Raw genomic sequence first — 20279 nt, 5'->3', positions numbered from 1 at the left:
CTTGGAACTGTGCCTCATTAGGGGACGCCGCAAACTTTTCTGCGTCAAACACCATGGTGACTATTAGTTAGCACTTGTTAACCTTCACACAAAAATTTTCCAATTTTTTGGAAAAATTTGGGAATGTTAGAAAAATTCCAAATTTTGGAATTTTGGGAATGTTAGAAAAATTCCAAATTTTGGAATTTTGGGAATGTTAGGCAATTCGATCCTGGACGAGTTTTTGTCAGCAAAGACGAGCCCCCAATTTCTGTTACGTGCTCCTGCCCAAACCCCGGTCACGGTGTACCTCCGAGCCCCGAGAGGAGTCACGGCAGAAAGATGTGTTATTCTGTATGTCAAAGATCAATGGTGAAACCACACCAATTGTTACCAACAAACCAGTATTGTATTAAAATCACACAAGAATAACAGTACAACAACAATAGTACTCAATTGTACAACCAATATATATTTCCTATGATGGTACCATCAGGTTCGTACAATATAACTCACTGTGCTCCAAGTGAGCGAAAAGAAGAACACTCCCAATGTCTCTTTCCCGGCTTCAAGCCAAAGTTGCTTCCGGCTTCAAGCCAAAGTCGATCCTGTCCGTACGATGTCGTATCGAGACCAGAATCCTGTTCGGATGACAGTCACAGTCCCGCTGCCAAAGCTGCGCAAAGATGCCCTCAAGGCGACTGGGAAATCACACCCTCGGGTATGGACGTTCCACGGCTCCAAATCGGCGAACTACAGATTTCCCACTCAAAAGCCACGTTACACACACACACACCAGATTCACGTCTGAATGGGGTGACAATGGTTAAAGTGAAGTGAAAAACCTTGAGCGAAGCGCAAAACGCGCGGGTCAACATGGCCGATGGCCCATTCTCGAGGCGTAACGGCACTACAATGATTCTCTTCGGAATCAACCGCAAAACCTGACACGCAGGTTGATCTGTCACAGCGATAACAACTCTGTCGCCAGAATCCCTTTCCCGGGAAACCCAAAGTTCACTCGTGACTCTCGTTCGCCAACGTTCGCTCCAGACCTCAAAGCAGCTCGGCTTCTTGTCCGACTCACTCGCTCCGCCTTCTCTTCCTCTTCCACTTCGTCGTCGTCCGGTTCCTGTTTCATTTAAAACATTAACTTTTTTACCTTTTGAAAATAGTAATATCTATTTCCCTTAAACGACAACAATAATAGTACATGGATTTAAAAATGTTTACCGTGGATGAAAACCACAACAACGGAAGTGACGAATCCGTAACATTACGAACTCGTCCCCCAAGTTTAGTCATAACTCTAACTCGTCCACAACTTTTAAAAATATGTTATATACCGCTTTTTGCCCGATCTCTCAATGGTGAAGAATCACTTAAAAATTAAATAATTCTCATATCTGAATCCATATTCAGATCCTCACCAAAATCGAATCGATTCGTTGTCACGCACCCAACCTCTCCACCAAGTTTCATCCAAATCGGTCCATAACGTTTTAAGATACCATGGTATGTGTCGGTTTTAGCCCTGTCACTCAATGGTGAACAATCAATTGAGGAGGGGGGGGAATAAAAAAAACATAATCACCCCATTATTTGGGATTCTATCCATATGGAAGTCAACTGCTCAAAGCAGATTTGGCTTTTCTTTGGGATCAACAGACAGGCAGTTTCCATACAACAGAGCTAGAAGTGTTTTAGGAAAGTGGTTGAACATGGTATCTCTGCAATTAAAACTTGTGTCAAGGCAAGTAGCGGTTACACAGCGTGGGCCAAGAAGGTGAAAGTGCAACTTCAATGTAGGTATTGAGCTGATAAGAATGAGCCTCCCCATTTCCTCTATCACAATTTGCCATCGACGTTGGAGATCTTACTAGGTTTATGAGAGAAAAAATTAAATGAGTAAGTCTAAAGAGATTGTACAAACGAGTGAGACACCCGTGCTACACATGGGTGAGAGGCCAGAAGCAAACAGGCAATGCAGATACGGTGAATGTTAAAGCATGAAACCAATAAATTCCACATTCCTGTAGCATCTTCAGTCGCACGTCAGACATGGACAGCAAGTTCGTGAAGGATTTCCATGAAAAACGTACCCGTTCACAAACAAACGGGTACGTTCACGTATAGAAACATCGATCATGGGTCCGTGGCGAATCTTCATGTGGCGATCCGCGAAGTTCACGTTTAGAAGGTAGAAACCATCACGGCATGTCATCATTTACTTGAACTTGATATCACTTTTTTTTCATTCCAAACAACATAACTCCAATCACAAATTAATCACAAAATAATTTTTTAACAACGTTGTTAATGTTTCCTTCATTGTAAAAACTACCAAGTCAACAGTTAAAAGGATTTTGAGCCGATAGGTGTTACGGCCTTGGCAAGATCAATGGAGCCAGCGATCTGTTCGCGTATACACCGCCCAAATAGCTATGTGGAATTCTCTCATGTAGAGATTAAACTTTGGCCAAGGTCATTATTTACTTTTAATGATGTTAATATACGAATCAAATAGAAGATAATTGGTTTTGGGTCGTCCTTTCCGCATATCTCGTGGGATTGTGAGTTGGAGAGACGACTGTGATGGCGGGGAGGGGGTAGGCATTCTCTCAAGCAGTGATTCAACCCATGTCCTTATAAAAGGTCTTTGTCAATGTTTGTTCAGGTCACTGAGTCCGATCGGTGCAGCCGTTTGTGCGGCACCCGGGAAAATAACGTTATGCGGGAGTCCAAACCTGAAAATGCTGGAGGCCAAAGCTGAAATTGGAAAAACAATATAGCCTATTTTACTCCAGGAGATCCCAGGATTACCCACCCAGAATATCGTTGCGATCAGTTCAGCCATTTTTGCGGTACCTTCAAACGGACTGACAGACAAAGAGGCGGACAGACGGACGGACATTTGGTGAATTATAGCAAGATGAAATGTGCACAAAAATACAGCACCATAAGAAATTGCCAAACCTCCACAACCAATGTCTCTCCACTACTTCATTCAACTAGCCAACGTTTTCCTTGTTGCTAATTCAAATGTGAACATTTTCATGCCGAATGAAATAGGAGGCTGCTAATTCACATCTTTAATAGGAGGCTGCAGGGTATGAAAAGAGCAGACTGTATTTTTGTTGGTTGTGCAATGCATGTAAATTGTCGACTCTGAACTGCAAAAAAAAAATACTGTAGTTCAATGATATTTATCTTTATGTCACTGATAAATGGCAACATAAGTATCAAGAAAGAGCAAATGCAACTGAGGTGTTGCCCGATCAAGCGCGCAATGACGATGAAAAGCAAACACCCAATTTGTGCTGATGTTAACACTGGGATTTTCATTCTACATATTTTCCTTATTTCCATTAATGTCTTGCAATATACCATCCCAATTTCTTCTGAACATCTCACATCAATGAAGGTTTAGCAAGTGCATCCGTGCTGAGGTTTACCACAAAGCTCAGGTGATTACAATTTTACTGCCTTCATTAATCTCACACTGCGCTGTCTAACGCCTTCATTATTGCCAAGGTCGATGCCCTCTTCAATGCGAGACCTTAAAAAGAAACAGAGACAGTGCGATACGAGGAAGAAAATTGTGCGAACACAAAAACAGACCAACCTTAAGGTTATACAGCACCAACTAAAAACACAAAAAGGAGAACCTGAGCAAAAATGCAGCGCCTTGAACGTCATTGCGTGCTTGATTTAGCATCACCGCAGATGCGGGCCCAAATCCTCGGTACATTGTAATTATGTGAAAAACTCATTGGATACTGCAATTAGAATATTCTATGTGCATTGTGCAAAAGATACATTATAAATGCAATTTGTTCTCCTTAAATCCAGCTTCCTATCAAGGAAGTCACATCGAAGAAGTTGTGCGTAAAATATTCACATCTGAATTGGCAAGTTGCAAAGTGCTGCTAAGTTAATGAAGCAGAGGAGATGCGTTGCTGTGGAGGAATGGTCTTTGCAGACATTCCATGGTACTACAGTACATTCAACCTACAAGTGATCCAATTCCACACCAGATTACAGTTAAGTAATAACAAGGATGAGTATGATGGTGAAAGTAGTGCTTTGTCCGATTCGACTGCACTCGACAAAGTAGAAAACATGCTGAAGGTGCACTTTTGTCGTCTTGGTCCACCCTGCGTGACGGGTCGAGGCTTGATGCTGGAGTTTTAATTGGAGCTGAAAAAGCAACTGGGAGAATTCGCATGCATCCACCTTCCTAAAACCACTTTGGAGCAGACAATAAAAATGAATGCCACTTTATTATATAGAATATATTTGTAATGAGAGGATACTGGATTCAACGGTGGCTTGCTCATAAGGATACTGGATACTGAGTGATAAATTGGATACCCAAAGGAACGAAATGAGGAGAATGGAAGAGCGATTGGAAAACACAATTAATGCTCAAACTGACAAAATTGATGGTTGGACGAGTGAATTAAAGGAAGAACACCAGAATGATCCGAATGGGGCACAGGAGGAGAAGCCATGGGTGGCAGATTTGAAACCAAAACGGGGGGAATTAACAGTGGGAATGGAAGAGTGAGACCCAAGCTGATGTGCTTCGGGCACAGGAGAGGGAAAATTTAAATACGGAATGAATGATCATTTTTTCAAGGCCATTTTCTCCCGCTAGAGCGGGGGTTAGCCTTACAGGCCCCATGACAATCATGGTTCCCTGTTTGAGGCAATGTTTTTATGGCCGGATGCCCTTCATGACGCCAACCCTTAGTCGCCTCTTACAATGCGCAGGGATACTGTGTACCTATTCTAAATCGGGGTACACATATACACACGGATCTGGATCCAGCTAGTGGAATTTTTAAAGTGATTCTTCACCATTGAGTGATATGGCCAAAAACGAGGTTGGGAGTGGACTGATGGACTTTGTTGACTTATGTTGTTGGGAGTTGGGAGTGGACATAAGACTGGACTTATGGTGATTCCTGTGATTGATTTTGATTAAATGTGATTATGTATTGTGATTTTCTGGTCTAATCTGAGATACAAAACGTAAACTGTTCACCAGGCAGAGGTATGCTCTCTACTGAGTGCCATTCTAATTAGCTCACCTGGAACGACGTTCAGAGGAGCTTATGCGATGGGCGCATCGTCCATCCGTCCGTCAGTCCGTAAACACTTGAAACTTCTCCAAAACCGCTGATGGGATTGTGACCAAATTTGGCACAAATTATGTTTGTTGTATTGTGACTAAAGTTTGTTCATGGCATAAAAAAAAAAAAAAAAAAAAAAATCCGGGTCTAAGGGGGTTTACCGCGGGTCAAAGTGGATCTAGGTTTGACCCTCCAAAATAGGAATTAGCTTTTTCCTCCGAAACTACACACACTATTTCGATAAAACTTTACCACGACCTTCATCACCTGTGATGTACCAAAGTTTGTTCACGGCATTTAAAAAAAAAAAAAGTGTCCCTTTTGGGGTCCACAGGGGGTCAATGTGGGTCCAGGTTTGACCCCCCAAAATCGGTTTGCTTTCTTCTCAGAAACTACACACGCAATTCTGATGAAACTTAACCACAACCTTCATCACCCGTGTTATCCCAAAGTTTGTTCCTGGCATAAAAAAAAAAAAAAATAATAATAATCGGGGTCTAAGGTGGTGTATGGGTGGGCTTGCCCCCCAAAATAGGTATTTGCTTTTTTTCTCAGAACCGACACACACAATTTCTGTGAAACCTCACCACAACCTTGATCATCCGTGATGTACCAATGTTTGTTCAAGGCATTGGAAAAATTGCGGTCTGAGGAGGTACATGGGGTGGGAGGGGGGAGGGGGAGAGGGTTCCCCCAAAATATGTATTTTTTCTTTGTTTGTTTATTTAAAGTCTTATGATTATGTTAGTATGATTCCATATGCTGCCCTGTCTTCTAGCAACCAATGAAATTGGTTTAAAATACCTTTAGTCTGTGCAGTATACTGTTTATTCCACCAGGTGAGCGCCTGGGGTATTGCCCCGATGTTTTTTTAATTGCAATTCCAAGGTTCACACGAGAGTTTGTCTCAAAAAGCATAAACAAGAAAAAAAAAAAAAAAAAGGAAGATTCAAAGTCATGAATTACTTACAGCCAGCTTTCCATGTTCATTATCTTCTCCATTAAACTTCTTGTCCCAGTAACCTTTGGCAGTTATGAGGAAATACCAAGGCAGTAGAGTTCCAATGCCGAGCAGATAGAAGCAGAGCCATGCAAGATGACTGTAAGGTGGTGCACTGCAATCAGCCGGAATAAGTGGACGAGTCGGATTGTCCTCAAGAGCAGCATCACCTTCATCTTCATTTACAGAGGCCAATCTCTCTTTTCTGACATTTCTGGGTGAGGACATGACGATCCTCGAATGCCTGCAAAGCAACAACATTTTCACAGGATATGCTTTGTGCACTTTTTGCCTTATGGGATAAGCATCAAATTGTGATTACGGTATTGGTTTTTAACACTAATAATTCTTTTTTACATGCTTCACTAAATCATGAAGAGTACCAGAAAAATGGAAACAAGGAAACCAAAGATAATTATCAACTCCAAAGAATCAGGATGATTTCCCATGTTTTCAACGCACACCACGTTAAGATGTATAGAGCTGCTTATAGGTCCTTCCACAGCATGGCATTCTAATTACAACATACACAACAAAAGCAATGATAACATTGTAACCAAGCACGTACTAATTAACACAAATAATATTAACAACAGCAATAATAGTAGCATCATTTGGCAATAATAATAACGAACGTATGTATAACCCCCACCCTGGTCCAAGCACATCTGGGCTTGATGAAAGGTAAGCTCATGCTCAAACAATACAGCAGGCAGGTATGCTACAAGACCATGAAGACCAATGAAAATTTGGTCCAATGGGCTCACGAATTGTACAAAAGATTCAAAGAATGTAAATCTGATGACAATGATTAATTGATCGAAAATGGTAAAGTTGCCAAACATTTTTTTTTTTGAGGTTACAAGGAATAGCTTAATCTTTTAAGAAGAAACGATTCTCAAGAAATCTGACAAGTACTTTTGAAATAGTAATAATTACCGGTGAAATGCATGAAATGCAAACATTTTACAAACCAACCTAATTTTGCCAACAGAAAATATTCCATTTAGTTTCTAAAATATAAAAGGTTATGTGTCAAGCATAGCACATATAACAGACAAAAGCATATGAAATTACTTATGAAACAACAACAACAACAACAACAACAACAACAACAACAACAAAACTAGAGGTTCAAGGGAACCTGAACTCAACTGGTCTATATCGATATGGTTAGAATATGCATAACAGAACCACAAACTACAGACTTGGCATTTAATATGGAATATTTTTTTTGTGGGGGTGAACTTACTTTTCAAGATGTCTTAGAACCAAAAGTTCATTGGAATTATGTTGAAATTATTCTAGATTTTGTTAATGTGACCTTTAAAAGAAACAAACCACATTTGACATTTCGAAACAAATACATTGATCCTTGAAAGTGATGTAAACTGATATCGAACTCAATTCATGGACAGTACTGTGTTAAACTTCTGTACGTTTTCCAGAAGTATCTCTTTATTTTGCACATGAGCCAAAATTTTTTTTAACAAAAACAAAAGTTAAATTACGACTGGGATTACGGACAGTAAAATTACAGTTCAGAACTTCGTGTAACCCCCACGAGCATTCAGGAGAGCACGTACACTTTGAGGCATGCTGTTCACGAGATTTGCCAAGGTTTGGACAGGAATCGCTTGCCATGCAGTGACAATAGCCTGCTGCAATTCACGCACAGATGTCGGCTGCTGGTCCAAGTGGTCGATTTGACGCGTTAATTCTGCCCACAAGTTCTCTATCGGATTCATATCCGGGGACATGGCAGGCCACTCCATATGCTCTACACCACGGTCAGCAAGAAAGTGTTGGATCATGCGAGCACGATGAGGCCGTGCCTTGTCATCTTGGAAGACAAAGTTTCCTCGAAAGGCTGCACGAGCAAATGGAAGCAATGTTTCTTCCAGAATGGCCCTGTACTTGAACTGGTTCAGGTTTCCATTCAGAACAACCAGGTCAGTTTTGCCCCCTGCATGAAAAGCAGCCCAAACGGTCACCCCACCACCTCCAGCTTGGACTCTTGGCACTATACAATCTTTGTTGGAGGCTTCATGCACTTGTCTGCGCACTCGGACGCGGCCATCTTGACGATAGACCAGAAATCTAGACTCGTCACTGATGATCACGTGATTCCAGTGTCCTGGCTGCCATTGACGATGCTCTCTGGCCCACTGCAATCGGTGCTGGCGGTGTTGTCTGGTCAGGCGTGGCTTTCTCAGGGGACGCCTGGCACGATAGCCTGCTTGAACCAGTCGTTGGTTGACTAGCCTTCTGGATACAGGCACATTTGTCAGTTGCTACCACTCAGCCATAAGCCGATTAGCTGACTTGGTACGGCCATTGCGTTCTAACCGGTGCAGCTCTCGATCATCCCTCCTTGTGGTTCTGCGGGGACGTCCTGGCCTCGGTATTGGAGTAGGGACACCCCTTTGAGCATTTCGTTTCAGGATCTTTGACACCTGACCTTGAGTGATGCCATACTGCCGAGCAATAGCACGCTGTTTCATGCCGTAATTTCGTAAAGCCACCACTCCATGACAAACAGCATTGTCGAGTTGACGGACCATCTCCAGAGGAAGCGGCAATAACTTTTGGAGACGTGCAGCAGTTGTTTTCCACTAATACAGAACGCAACAACCCTTGTATACCCGACTGTGAAGCCAATCATCAAATGCACCTGTCCGTACATTTTGACATGCCACCTGTGATATAATCCTGTTGTTGACTTCTTGCTGCGACAGACAATCAGTGACATGGTTCCTTCAACAAATAAATCACCAAAGTGTAAAAGCAACTCACCAGATTGATATACTGAGTTAAGAAAGTAAACCCAAGTCAAGAAAAAATAAATATTCCATAATATGTTCGCACCAAGTCAGCGAAATGCTCAGAGGGGTGTCCCTATTCCATAAGTTATTGCCGCTTCCTCTGGAGATGGTCCGTCAACTTGACAATGCTGTTTGTCATGGAGTGGTGGCTTTACGAAATTCTGGCATGAAACAGCGTGCTATTGCTCGGCAGTATGGCATCACTCAAGGTCAGGTGTCAAAGATCCTGAAACGAAATGCTCAGAGGGGTGTCCCTACTCCAATACCGAGGCCAGGACGTCCATGCAGAACCACAAGGAGAGATGATCGCCATCTGCACCGGTCAGTCTGCAATGGCCGCACCAAGTCAGCTAATCGGCTTAGGGCTGAGTGGCAGCAACTGACAAATGTGCCTGTATCCAGAAGGCTAGTCAACCAATGACTGGTTCAAGCAGGCTATCGTGCCAGACGTCCCCTGAGAAAGCCACGCCTGACCAGAAAACACAGCCAGCCACGATTGTAGTGGGCCAGAGAGCACCGTCAATGGCAGCCAGGACACTGGAATCATGTGACCTTCAGTGACGAGTCTAGATTTCTGGTCCATCGTCAAGATGGCCGCGTCCGAGTGCGCAGACAAGTGCATGAAGCCCACAACGAAGATTGTATAGTGCCAAGAGTCCAAGCTGGAGGTGGTGGGGTGACCGTTTGGGCTGCTTTTCATGCAGGGGGCAAAATTGACCTGGTTGTTCTGAATGGAAACCTGAACCAGTTCAAGTACAGGGTCATTTTGGAAGAAACATTGCTTCCATTTGCTCGTGCAACCTTTCGAGAAAACTTTGTCTTCCAAGATGACAATGCACGGCCACATCGTGCTCGCATGATCCAACACTTTCTTGCTGACCGTGGTGAAGAGCATATGGAGTGGCCTGCCATGTCCCCGGATATGAATCCGATAGAGAACTTGTGGGCAGAATTAACGCGTCAAATCGACAACTTGGAGCAGCAGCCTACCTCTGTGCGTGAATTGCAGCAGACTATTGTCACTGCATGGCAAGCGATTCCTGTCCAAACCTTGACAAATCTCGTGAACAGCATGCCTCAACGTGTACATGCTCTCCTGAATGCTCGTGGGGGTTACACGAAGTACTGAACTGTAATTTTACTGTCCGTAATCCCAGTCATAATTTAGCTTTTGTTTTTGTTGAAAATGTTTTTGGCTAATGTGCAAAATAAAGAGATACTTCTGGAAAACGTACAGAAGTTTAATACAGTACTGTCCGTGAATTGAGTTTGATATCAGTTTACATCACTTTCACGGATCAATTTATTTGCTTCGAAATGTCAAATGTGGTTTTTGTTTATTTTAAAGGTCACATTAACAAAATCTAGAATAATTTCAACATAATTCCAATGAACGTTTGGTTCTAAGTCATCTTGAAAAGTAAGTTCACCCCCACAAAAAAAATATTCAATATTAAATGTCAAGTCTGTAGTTATATGTGCTAAAAATATATGACAAAAATTGATTTTTCAATATGGCCGCCCTTCCGCGCTTATTTTTGGGCGTGCAACGCCGAAATGCAATCCCCAACTAGTTTATGTCTTAAAGATGGTGCATAACAAGTTTCATCAAATTTAATCAATATTCGTGACTTTTAAAGCGTAGACGTCGAATTGTTCACAGACGAGACAGACAGACAGACGGACGACGGACACTGGGTGTCGACAAAAACTCAGCTGGACATAGTCCAGTTGAGTTAAAAACAAAACATGAAAACTCATATGTCAGAATTATTTACATGTTTTGCACTTATTGAATACTAGCCGAAAGCACCCGGCGTTGCCCGGGTTCTTTTTGAATGAATTTACTACTATAATTCAGCTTTTACTCGCGGCCGTAGAAGATTGTGACTACTATAATTCAGCTCAGCTTTTAATTGTGAAATGGGCCCAGCCCGGCCGATGTGGCCTCAACCGGCCTCGCCACCTAGCTGATATCCTTCCCTGGGCCCGTCCCGACATTTTTGGTTCTTTTTGAATGAATTTAGTACTATAATTCAGCTTTTACTCGCGGCCGTAGAAGATTGTGACTACTATAATTCAGCTCAGCTTTTAATTGCGAAATGGGCCTGGCCCGACCGAAGCGGCCTCAACCGGTCTCGCCACCTAGCCTAAAACCTTCCCGGGGCCCGTCCCGACATTTTTTGTATTTGAGGTTTCCTCCTATCTTTCACCGTTCAGGAGATTAGCTTGCGCAGACAAACAAACAAAAACTTTCTTTTATAATATAGAGATATACTTGTTGAAAAATTGAAGTTGGTGGTTCTGGAACTCATTTCGGCTCTGCCCACTGCAAACAGCTTAAACCGGAAGTACCTTTTTAAGTGTGAAAATCTTATTTCCCCGTCGCTAAAATCCTCAAACTGTCTTGCTCTAATGGTTACCCAAATAGGGCGGATGTACATAAGGAACCCCCTCTTGGTCGGAACTCTGGCAGCAATAGCTGGTGTGAGACAAGAGTTCACTGTCACCATTCCAAACGAAGAGCTAATATTTGATAGGCCATTGGGCTGATGTCATGTGCACAGATTTGACACGCTTTGTTGGACTGTGTACTTTGGTAGTGGGGCCGAAGGGCTCGTCTTCAGCTTTTGTAATGTTTGACTGTATTGCTTTTGTATTATAAAAGGCAAAATCACAAGGTCAGTGGACCCCAAAGTTATTGTATAACCATACATTATGGCCCTGTCGGTTGGGATTCATGTTGGTTTGATAATGCATTCTAGCCTTGTGGGCTGGGATGTATGTGTATTTGATCACGTTATTCGGCCTTCAGGCTGAAGTGATTGTCTACAAGAGTTTCAAAAGCGTTTTGGCCGTGGAGCTGAGGTGTACGTCCTCAGTTTTGTTGTGTTTGATTTTTTTTTTACCTCTTTAATTAATTTAAAAGGGTGCCAGCGAGCTAGAAATGTGTGCATGGATTGATTTATCAATGAATGGTGGGCATTGCTAAAAAGAAGCTTTACTAGTTGACCTGCGGGCCACAGTGCAACAGCTAACACTGCTTATTTGCAGTGGGCAGTTCTGTTTCACAGGTTCTGCCTGCTGCAGACTGCAACTTAGGTCAAAAGTACCTTTTCAACTGTTTAAAAGTAAAATGCACTGCTGCGCAAAAGTCTTCGACCCCTTCAGGAGTTACAATATGTGGATGATATGAGCATCAACAATGTATTCAAAGCCTCAACTGGTGTTTTCTACCATTATAACAACATTGAAGCATTATTAATACAGCTTAGTTTGGGTGAGAATACACCAAGCTTATCATTTGGCAATCTTTCATTGACATTAATCAGAATCTTCAAAACCATGTGAACACAACTCAAAGTAAGCGATACATGACCAACCAAATATGAAGTGTTGCAGTTGCTAATCAATCCCAATTACCAATGAAATCAAATTGATGACTCATCGTCAGGTGGTCCTCTTCATTAACATCAGGAGTTCCTTTCTACACATCCAATAAGCTAAAAGCCCACTTTCCATTCTGATGAATACAGATGTATTGGGTGTAATTATTAGCTTAAAACAAAATAACTAAAATATCATCATATAATTGTGTTTCTGCAGAAAGAAGAACCACCTTTAGAGGCCATTTTTCAATGCACAGCAGGGGTTGGCCTTATTCGGGCACCGTGGTCCCCTTTTTGAAGCAATGTTTTATGGCCAGATGCCCTTCTTGCCACCAACCCTGTTAGTCGCCTCTTGCGACACGCAGGGAATATTACCAGTGAACTGGTACTCAATTTGCCAACCTCGGAAGGATGGCGGGCTGAGTCAACCCCCCTGACGTTAATTCATCGATCGGCCCGGATTCAGACCCAGGATCCGAGGATCCCAAGCCGGCACCCTAACCGCTAAGCCAACACCAGGTGTCCTTTCTGCAGAAAGAAGGAAAAACTTTAAGTGAAATAGCTCACCACACTCGATTTTCAATGTGTTGTAGCCAAAGCACAATCAATAAGCACAGAGAAACATCTGTAATTGACAAACCAAGGACAGGAAGATCTAAAAAGCTGTCTAACAAGGATGAGCAATATTTATAGATAATATCCTAAAGGAATGTAGAAAGAAGGCAAGCGTTGCATTAACATAACTGGCAGGTCATTTTTGAAATCAGTATTTAAAGGATGTGTGGCAGTAAGAAAATCTCTTTTGAAAGTGGAACAAGTCTAAAAGGCTAAAATATGCACAAGAACACAAAAATTGGATGAGGGAACAATGGCCAAGGGTGCTTTTAACAGATGAGTCAAAGTTTCAGTTATTTGGTTCTAATCAAAGACAGTATGAGAGATGACAAATTATTAAAAATGGAGTTTCTAGGGCAGTATTCTGGGCGCCATCCTATTCTTAATCTTCATCAAAAAAAATCCTCCGATTCTTGGGAAAATCCTCTTTACCTCTTTGCTGATGACTTCACCCTCTGCCGTAACAACCCTCATCCTTCAGAGAGGCAGCAACAGCCCCTTCCCTCTTTGTAGACCTTGACAACACGACAAGCTTATCAAACACTTGGAATGTCTTTAGATCCAGACAAATCTCACACTCTCATTCCATATCTCTGAAAGGACTGTCTGGCAAACCCTCCTATCAACTTTCTTAACAATCCTCTTGAAGAAGTTCAGTCATTCAAACTTTTGGGTTTTAATATCAGCCAAGATCTTTCTTGGACAAGCCGCACTTCTAAGCTGGTCTCATAAGCCAGTCGGCTGCTGGGCATATTCGTCATGAAAATTACTTCCTTGGCACACATGAACTCTCATCCACCTATAAGCCCTTCATCTGCAGCTTGATGGAGTACTACTCTTCTCTCCGGGCTGGCTCCTCTGCCTCACATCTTGCTCTGCTTAACGTCGTGGAAAACAAAGCCTTCAAGATTATTGGAATCTCCCGTGATAAAGCCTATTCAGTGCACCTATCACTGTTAAATCGCAGACAGGTCGGTTGTCTCTTAGTCTTCTACCACATACCTTCTGCCCTTGCACCCTCCTTATGTGCTCTGCCATCTCTCTCCCCCCACCCTCAGGTTTCTGCAGGTTGTACATGGCCTGCCAGCATCCACCTTCTGGTTGAATTGCGAACCTCTACAAATTTGTTCCTTTTTTTTTTTCCTGCCTGAAGAATCAAATTCCCCATTCTTTTAAATCTCATTCTTCTCTCCAGATGTTCAAGATAGCTGTTCACTCCTATCTCAGATCATTCCCCATCCAAAACCATGATCTTTTCTACCTATCTTAACCCCTCCAAAGACAACCTCTTTCCAAGCTTCTAATTTTTTCTTCCTGAGAGTTTGCAGCTGTATCCGTCTTCTCCACCCCATGTCTCCTCTCCTTGCCCAGATTATTTCCAACATCCCTTATCTCTACAAGTTTCCCTCCACTTTGGCCCTCAACCACGCTTTTGGTGTGTGTCCTCCTCCCTCTCATTTTACTCTACCTTTTGTTTCCCATTCGTCCGGATTCATTATATATGTTATTATATATATTCAATTGTAATATATATTATTATTATATTATTATATTATAATATAAATATTATATTATTATTATATTATTAATGATGATATTATATTATATGTTATTATATTATATTGTTATATTACATGTTATTATATGTTTATTAGTATTATATTATATTAGTATTATATTATATGGGTCGTTATTATATTATACTATTATTATATGTTCAAGGTCCGCCACGAGAGACATTATAAAAACAATTAATGTTTTCAATGGTTCACAAGTTATTGCCTTACTAAAATGATTTTCATAGGTCACATGCTCTTTGACCTTTGATCACAAAACTGAGTCAGTCCATAGTTGTGCCAAGTTTGGTTGGAATCCCTTTAGTCAGTTATCCACAAGTTACCATGGTCACAAAAAAAAAAATGACAACAGACGGACTGACAACATGAAAACAATTCCTGCGGCCTTCAACACCGATGGCGTAAAAAGGCATCCTTAATAATCACTGTAATATGTAAAAGGATATCACAATCAGTTTTAAAACAAACTCAAAGCAATGAGAAGATAAATACTATGAACATTTTGTCAACAAATTAAGTTACACATACATTCTCAACTGACAACAAGCATTCTGAGTATTGCGCTGCAATACATGTCCCCTACCGGCAGTCTGTCGTCCGGAAAACTGTTGGGGAAATTACCAAGGGTTATTCACCCACAGGTTCTGAATCGTTCCCAATCACTAATTACCTCAGGACGGGCTCACCTGTGATTCGCACTCGGGACTTCGATTTATACACCTTGCAGACAAGTCAGCAGAAGCACGACAAATAAGTTGTTGATAAAGAACCTTTCGAGTCGCTAAATATCAGTAATTTGTTATATTTTCCGTTTCACGATCAATGATCGATGGGTATATGTATGTTGCTCGGCTTGGCTCCGCCGCTCCCGAAAGCACGCGCTGTGTAGCGCTTTTGACGTTCGCGAGACGAGGCTAAGGGCGGGCGGTGCAGCTCGAGGAGAACTCTAGAATAAACAAGAGATATCCATTTTTAAAATATTCTCGTTTAATTAACGATATCTGCCAAACCACATGCCCAATCCCAAATTCCAAAAGGATATTTTAGTAGACTGACATGCTGAACAGATCTGTGAAGTTTCCCCTCGATTGGATCAAAAATGAGGGAGGAGCTAGGTTTTAAAGGTTCATGCTTAAAAACGTCATAACTCTGAAACCATGTGACGCATGACGCCATGCTCACTGACTTTTTTGTTCGGCATGGGTATGCGATTCTGCCTGCAAAGTTTGGCATCGATCTGTTCAGCCGTTGCAGAGAAAAAGGGTTTTTTGTGTTTTTACGAAAAACAATATGGCGGCCAGACCACGTGACCTGTGACGACATAATTACCATTAAAATATTCCACAGACCGAGTCCCCCCTACAGTGAAAATTTCATCTCAATCGGTCCTATTATTGCAGAGAAATTGGTTTTTAAAGGGAATTTAAACTTTAAATGGCACTGAGTTAAGGATCATCAGAATTATCAGAATTACCAAAGTTCAAAGTGCCATAACTTTGTCAAAAATGATCGAAACGTCGTGAAGTTCGAACTCGATCTGTAACTTATCATGACAAACCATGTGCCACGGTTGAAATCAATAGCATTAAGCGTTTCGAAAAAAAGTCCGGAAAACTGTTCTTTGCGTGACGGACTGACGGACGGACGGACAGACGGACAGGCAGACTGACGAACTGTCAAACGGAGGGACAGCGTACAAACCTATAGTCCCCTCCAGTGTACACCGGTAGAGGACTAATAACAGGGAATCAGGAAATGTATTGATGCAGTAAAATCCTCACAAGCAGATCAAGTTTGATTCCAAGCACTTGAAAACCAACAGGTATGAGGTACATACCAACAGTTCAAACCACATGCATGCTGGGTCTAGCTTTTGGACACAGCAGTGGGTTGGTAATATGCAATCTTGGCACGAATTACATCCTTCAATTTTAAAGGTTGCATTCATTCATGAAGATTTGTGTGCATTTTCACAGGAGCCGTTTCATAGCATGGGTTAAAATACAAAAAATTAAGCTCGTTTCAAATCCCCCCACAACATCTCGATGGGATTTAGATCCGGGCTTTGACTAGGCCATTCCAGAACCCTCCATTTCTTTCTTTTCAGCCATTCCTTGGTGGATTTACCGGTATGTTTAGGGTCATTGTCATGTTGCAAGGTCCACCTTTGGTTTTCGCCAAACATGTCTTCTGGTACTGTGGCCAAATAGCTCGACCTTTGACTCATCTGTCCAGAGCACATTGTTCCAGAAGTGCTGGTCTTTGCCTAGGTGTTCATTTGCAAACTTTAGTCTTGCCCTGATGTTCTTTCTGGACAGCAAATGGTTTCCTCCTGGCACACCTCCCATGTAGATCAAATTTGTGCAGCCTCTTTCTACTGGTAGACTCGTGCACTTTGACATCAACAGTGGCAAGAGCTACCTGCAGGTCCCGTGATGTGATGACATTCTGGGGTTCTTAGAGACTTCTTTCAGCATCTTGCGGTCTGCTCTCGGGCTGAACTTTCTGGGACGGCCTGGCCTGAACAAGTTGGCAGTTGTTTGGAATCTTCTCCACTCGTAGATGATCTTCAGGACAGTCGAATGATTGATTTTAAATCGTTTGGAGATCTTTTTAAATCCCTTCCCAGACTCGTAGGCATCTATAACCTTCTTTCTGAAGGCCTCAGAGAGCTCTTTTGATCGAGGCATGGTGACGCCGCACACTTCAACAACAAAGAGCAAACCAAACTAAATGTCTGAGGTTTAAGTAAGACAGGTTCCTCCAAAATCCTCTCCAACGATGTTCTAATCATTTGCACCTGAGCTGGTGCACCTGATTCTAATTTTAGGTATTTGAAGTGGTGATAAATGTGGGGGTGTACTTACTTTTTCCACATGCGAAATTTGCATTTATGTTTATTTAAATTATACAATGGACGACAAAATGTAAATGTTTCATGATATTTGTTATCATGATATGATATCACCTTTATCTATCAATATTGTTGAAATGAAGATCAAATAGCTGTATGTTGAAATATGTTGAAAAAGTCAAACCTTTACATGGGGTGTACTTACTTTTTCACGTGACTGTACATATATATATATTTATTATTATTATTATTTATTTTTTTTTAAACTTGTTACAACCACATGTTCCACTGCCTATACATTACCTTATACCCTCTATCACCTTGCTATTCCATGAGCCGAGACTTGTATATGTATAAAAAAATGAACCATTCACTCTGCCAGTTCAAATATGAAGAGGCAAACCCTTGGCATGTTTTTTTTTTGCATTTAATTGCACAAATGCAAATTAGATTGATTCTTTGAAGGGGAGCTCACCAACAAAGATGCTAATTGAATCCATCATGTGATGTGACAGGATTCCAAAAGGGACACAGCTACCTTATGGTTTTTGCATTACCGTGAACAAAATATGCAAATTGCATCGATTCCTCAGAGGGGAGCAAACAAACAAAGATGCAAATTGGATCCCTAATGTGATGTGACAGGAAATTCCAGAAGTACTATAAAGCTGTATAAGCAGCATGGTTTCAATAATTTGGAGAGGGGTTAAGATTTTAAAAGCAGCACAGAGTGTACATATTTGAAAAGAAATGGCGAAGCATCAAATAAGGCCTCGTCAAAATGGTGCTCAGCTTGACTCTACCTTGTGATTGAAGCCATCCTGTAGACAAAAACTCAGGGTGAACCTTTTCTTTTCCTCATGGCAACTTATACAATTGTACTGTCAGGATTTTATTCCCAATATCTGCTATTCCTGACTGAAAAGATTAGCAACATTTGAGACACTTTTCAGTAACTTGTGGCGTCCAAGACATAACGTGTATCAAGACAGGTCATAACAAGAGGGAAAATTGTTTTGCAATGCATGACCCCTACCGGTGATATCTTCTAAGTTAAATAAATAGCACCGCAAAGCGGGCGTAACCCCTCAGCCCATGCATGGTGAAAGGAAGCATTGATGATAATTTGTTATTTGAAGCGAAGTTGTATCCCGAGTAGGAACTGCAAGTAATGAAATTTTCGCCCATGAACCCATTAGCCCATTTCGTACCCATGAACGTTCCTCTACTCAACCCCATCACACACTGCAAAAATGGATTTAATCGGACAAGCCGTTCTGCTCGAAATTGACGGAATTTTTTTTAAGATGGCTACCGTGGCGGCCATATTGAAAATCGCAGCGCGCCCATTTTCGAAAGGAACCTTCCTCCACTCAACCCCAACACACACTGCAAAAATGAATTTAATCGGACAAGCCGTTCTGCTCAAAATTGACGGAAACCAATTTCAAGATGGCTGCCGTGGCGGCCATATTGAAAATCACAGCGCGCCCATTTTCAAAAGGAACCTTCCACTACTCAACCCCAACACACACTGCAAAAATGGATTTAATCGGACAAGCCGTTCTGCTCGAAATTGATGGAAACCAAAGGTTTGCGGAAGCACGGATGGCTGCCGTGGCGGCCATATTGAAAATCGCAGCACGCCCATTTTCGAAAGGAACCTTCCTCTACTCAACCCCAACACACGCTGCAAAAATGGATTTAATCGGACAAGCCGTTCTCCTTGAAATTGACGGAAACCAAAAGTTGACGGACGCCCGCCCGCCCGGACGACAATACCCCTTAGCCCAATACTCCTTAGCCCTTAGCCTCAATGAGGCAATTTCAAAGTTGAGAGACGAGGACGTGAGTGTGGAAGTCAGCAGTCAGCCTGGATTTTGGAAGAATACCGTGGTTTGGGTTGTTAGAACAGCATGTGTGGCCTGGCTGGGCTCATGAGGGCCAAAGAGCTGAGAGGGCATGGGGAGAAAAGGTGTCTGTGATGAACAGCATCCTGGAAGACCAACGAGGGCCATGTTCACACAGATCACCCTTTTTTTTTTTTACAGCGTCTTCAGAAAGTATTCACACCGCTCAGCATTTTTCACATTTTGTTGTGTTACAGCCCAAATTTAAAATGGATTAAATTGACATTTTTGTCACCAATTTACACAAACAGACTTGGCATTTAATATGGACTATTTTTTTTGTGGGGGTGAACTTACTTTTCAAGATGACTTAGAACCAAAAGTTCATTGGAATTATGTTGAAATTATTCTAGATTTTGTTAATGTGACCTTCAAAAGAAACAAAAACCACATTTGACATTTCGAAGCAAATAAATTGATCCTTGAAAGTGATGTAAACTGATATCGAACTCAATTCACGGACAGTACTGTGTTAAACTTCTGTATGTTTTCCAGAAGTATCCCTTTATTTTGCACATTAGCCAAAAAAAATTTCAACAAAAACAAAAGCTAAATTATGACTGGGATTACGCATTACGGACAGTAAAATTACAGTTCAGTACTTCGTGAAACCCCCACGAGCATTCAGGAGAGCACGTACACGTCGAAGCATGCTGTTCACGAGATTTGCCAAGGTTTGGACAGGAATCGCTTGCCATGCAGTGACAATATAGTCTGCTGCAATTCACGCACAGAGGTAGGCTGCTGGTCCAAGTTGTCGATTTGATGCGTCAATTCTGCCCACAAGTTCTCTATCGGATTCATATCCGGAGACATGGCAGGCCACTCCATATGCTCTACACCATGGTCAGCAAGAAAGTGTTGGATCATGCGAGCACAATGAGGCCATGCATTGTCATCTTGGAAGACAAAGTTTCCTCGATAGGCTGCACGAGCAAATGGAAGCAATGTTTCTTCCAGAATGACCCTGTACTTGAACTGGTTCAGGTTTC

At 41.9% G+C, this 20279-nt stretch overlaps 1 protein-coding gene across 15 annotated transcripts in view; it reads right to left on the bottom strand.

The window, feature by feature from the left end:
• SLC29A3 (solute carrier family 29 member 3) overlaps positions 1-20279 on the bottom strand; it is a 139954-nt gene that overhangs the window by 63389 nt on the left and 56286 nt on the right. For all 15 annotated transcript variants that reach the window (XM_078776258.1, XM_078776260.1, XM_078776261.1 and 12 more), the window contains one exon: positions 6088-6361. In XM_078776258.1, the coding sequence (XP_078632384.1) occupies positions 6088-6345 (258 nt within the window). In that variant the 5' untranslated portion in view covers positions 6346-6361. The remainder of the gene's footprint in view (positions 1-6087; positions 6362-20279) is intronic.

The sequence above is a fragment of the Myxine glutinosa genome, chromosome 4 (assembly GCF_964187855.1).
Source record: "Myxine glutinosa chromosome 4, kmMyxGlut1.1, whole genome shotgun sequence".
NCBI classification, from domain to species: Eukaryota; Metazoa; Chordata; class Myxini; order Myxiniformes; family Myxinidae; genus Myxine; species Myxine glutinosa.
The sequence above is the reverse complement of the archived record's forward strand: the minus strand, read 5'-3'. Positions and strand labels throughout refer to the sequence as shown.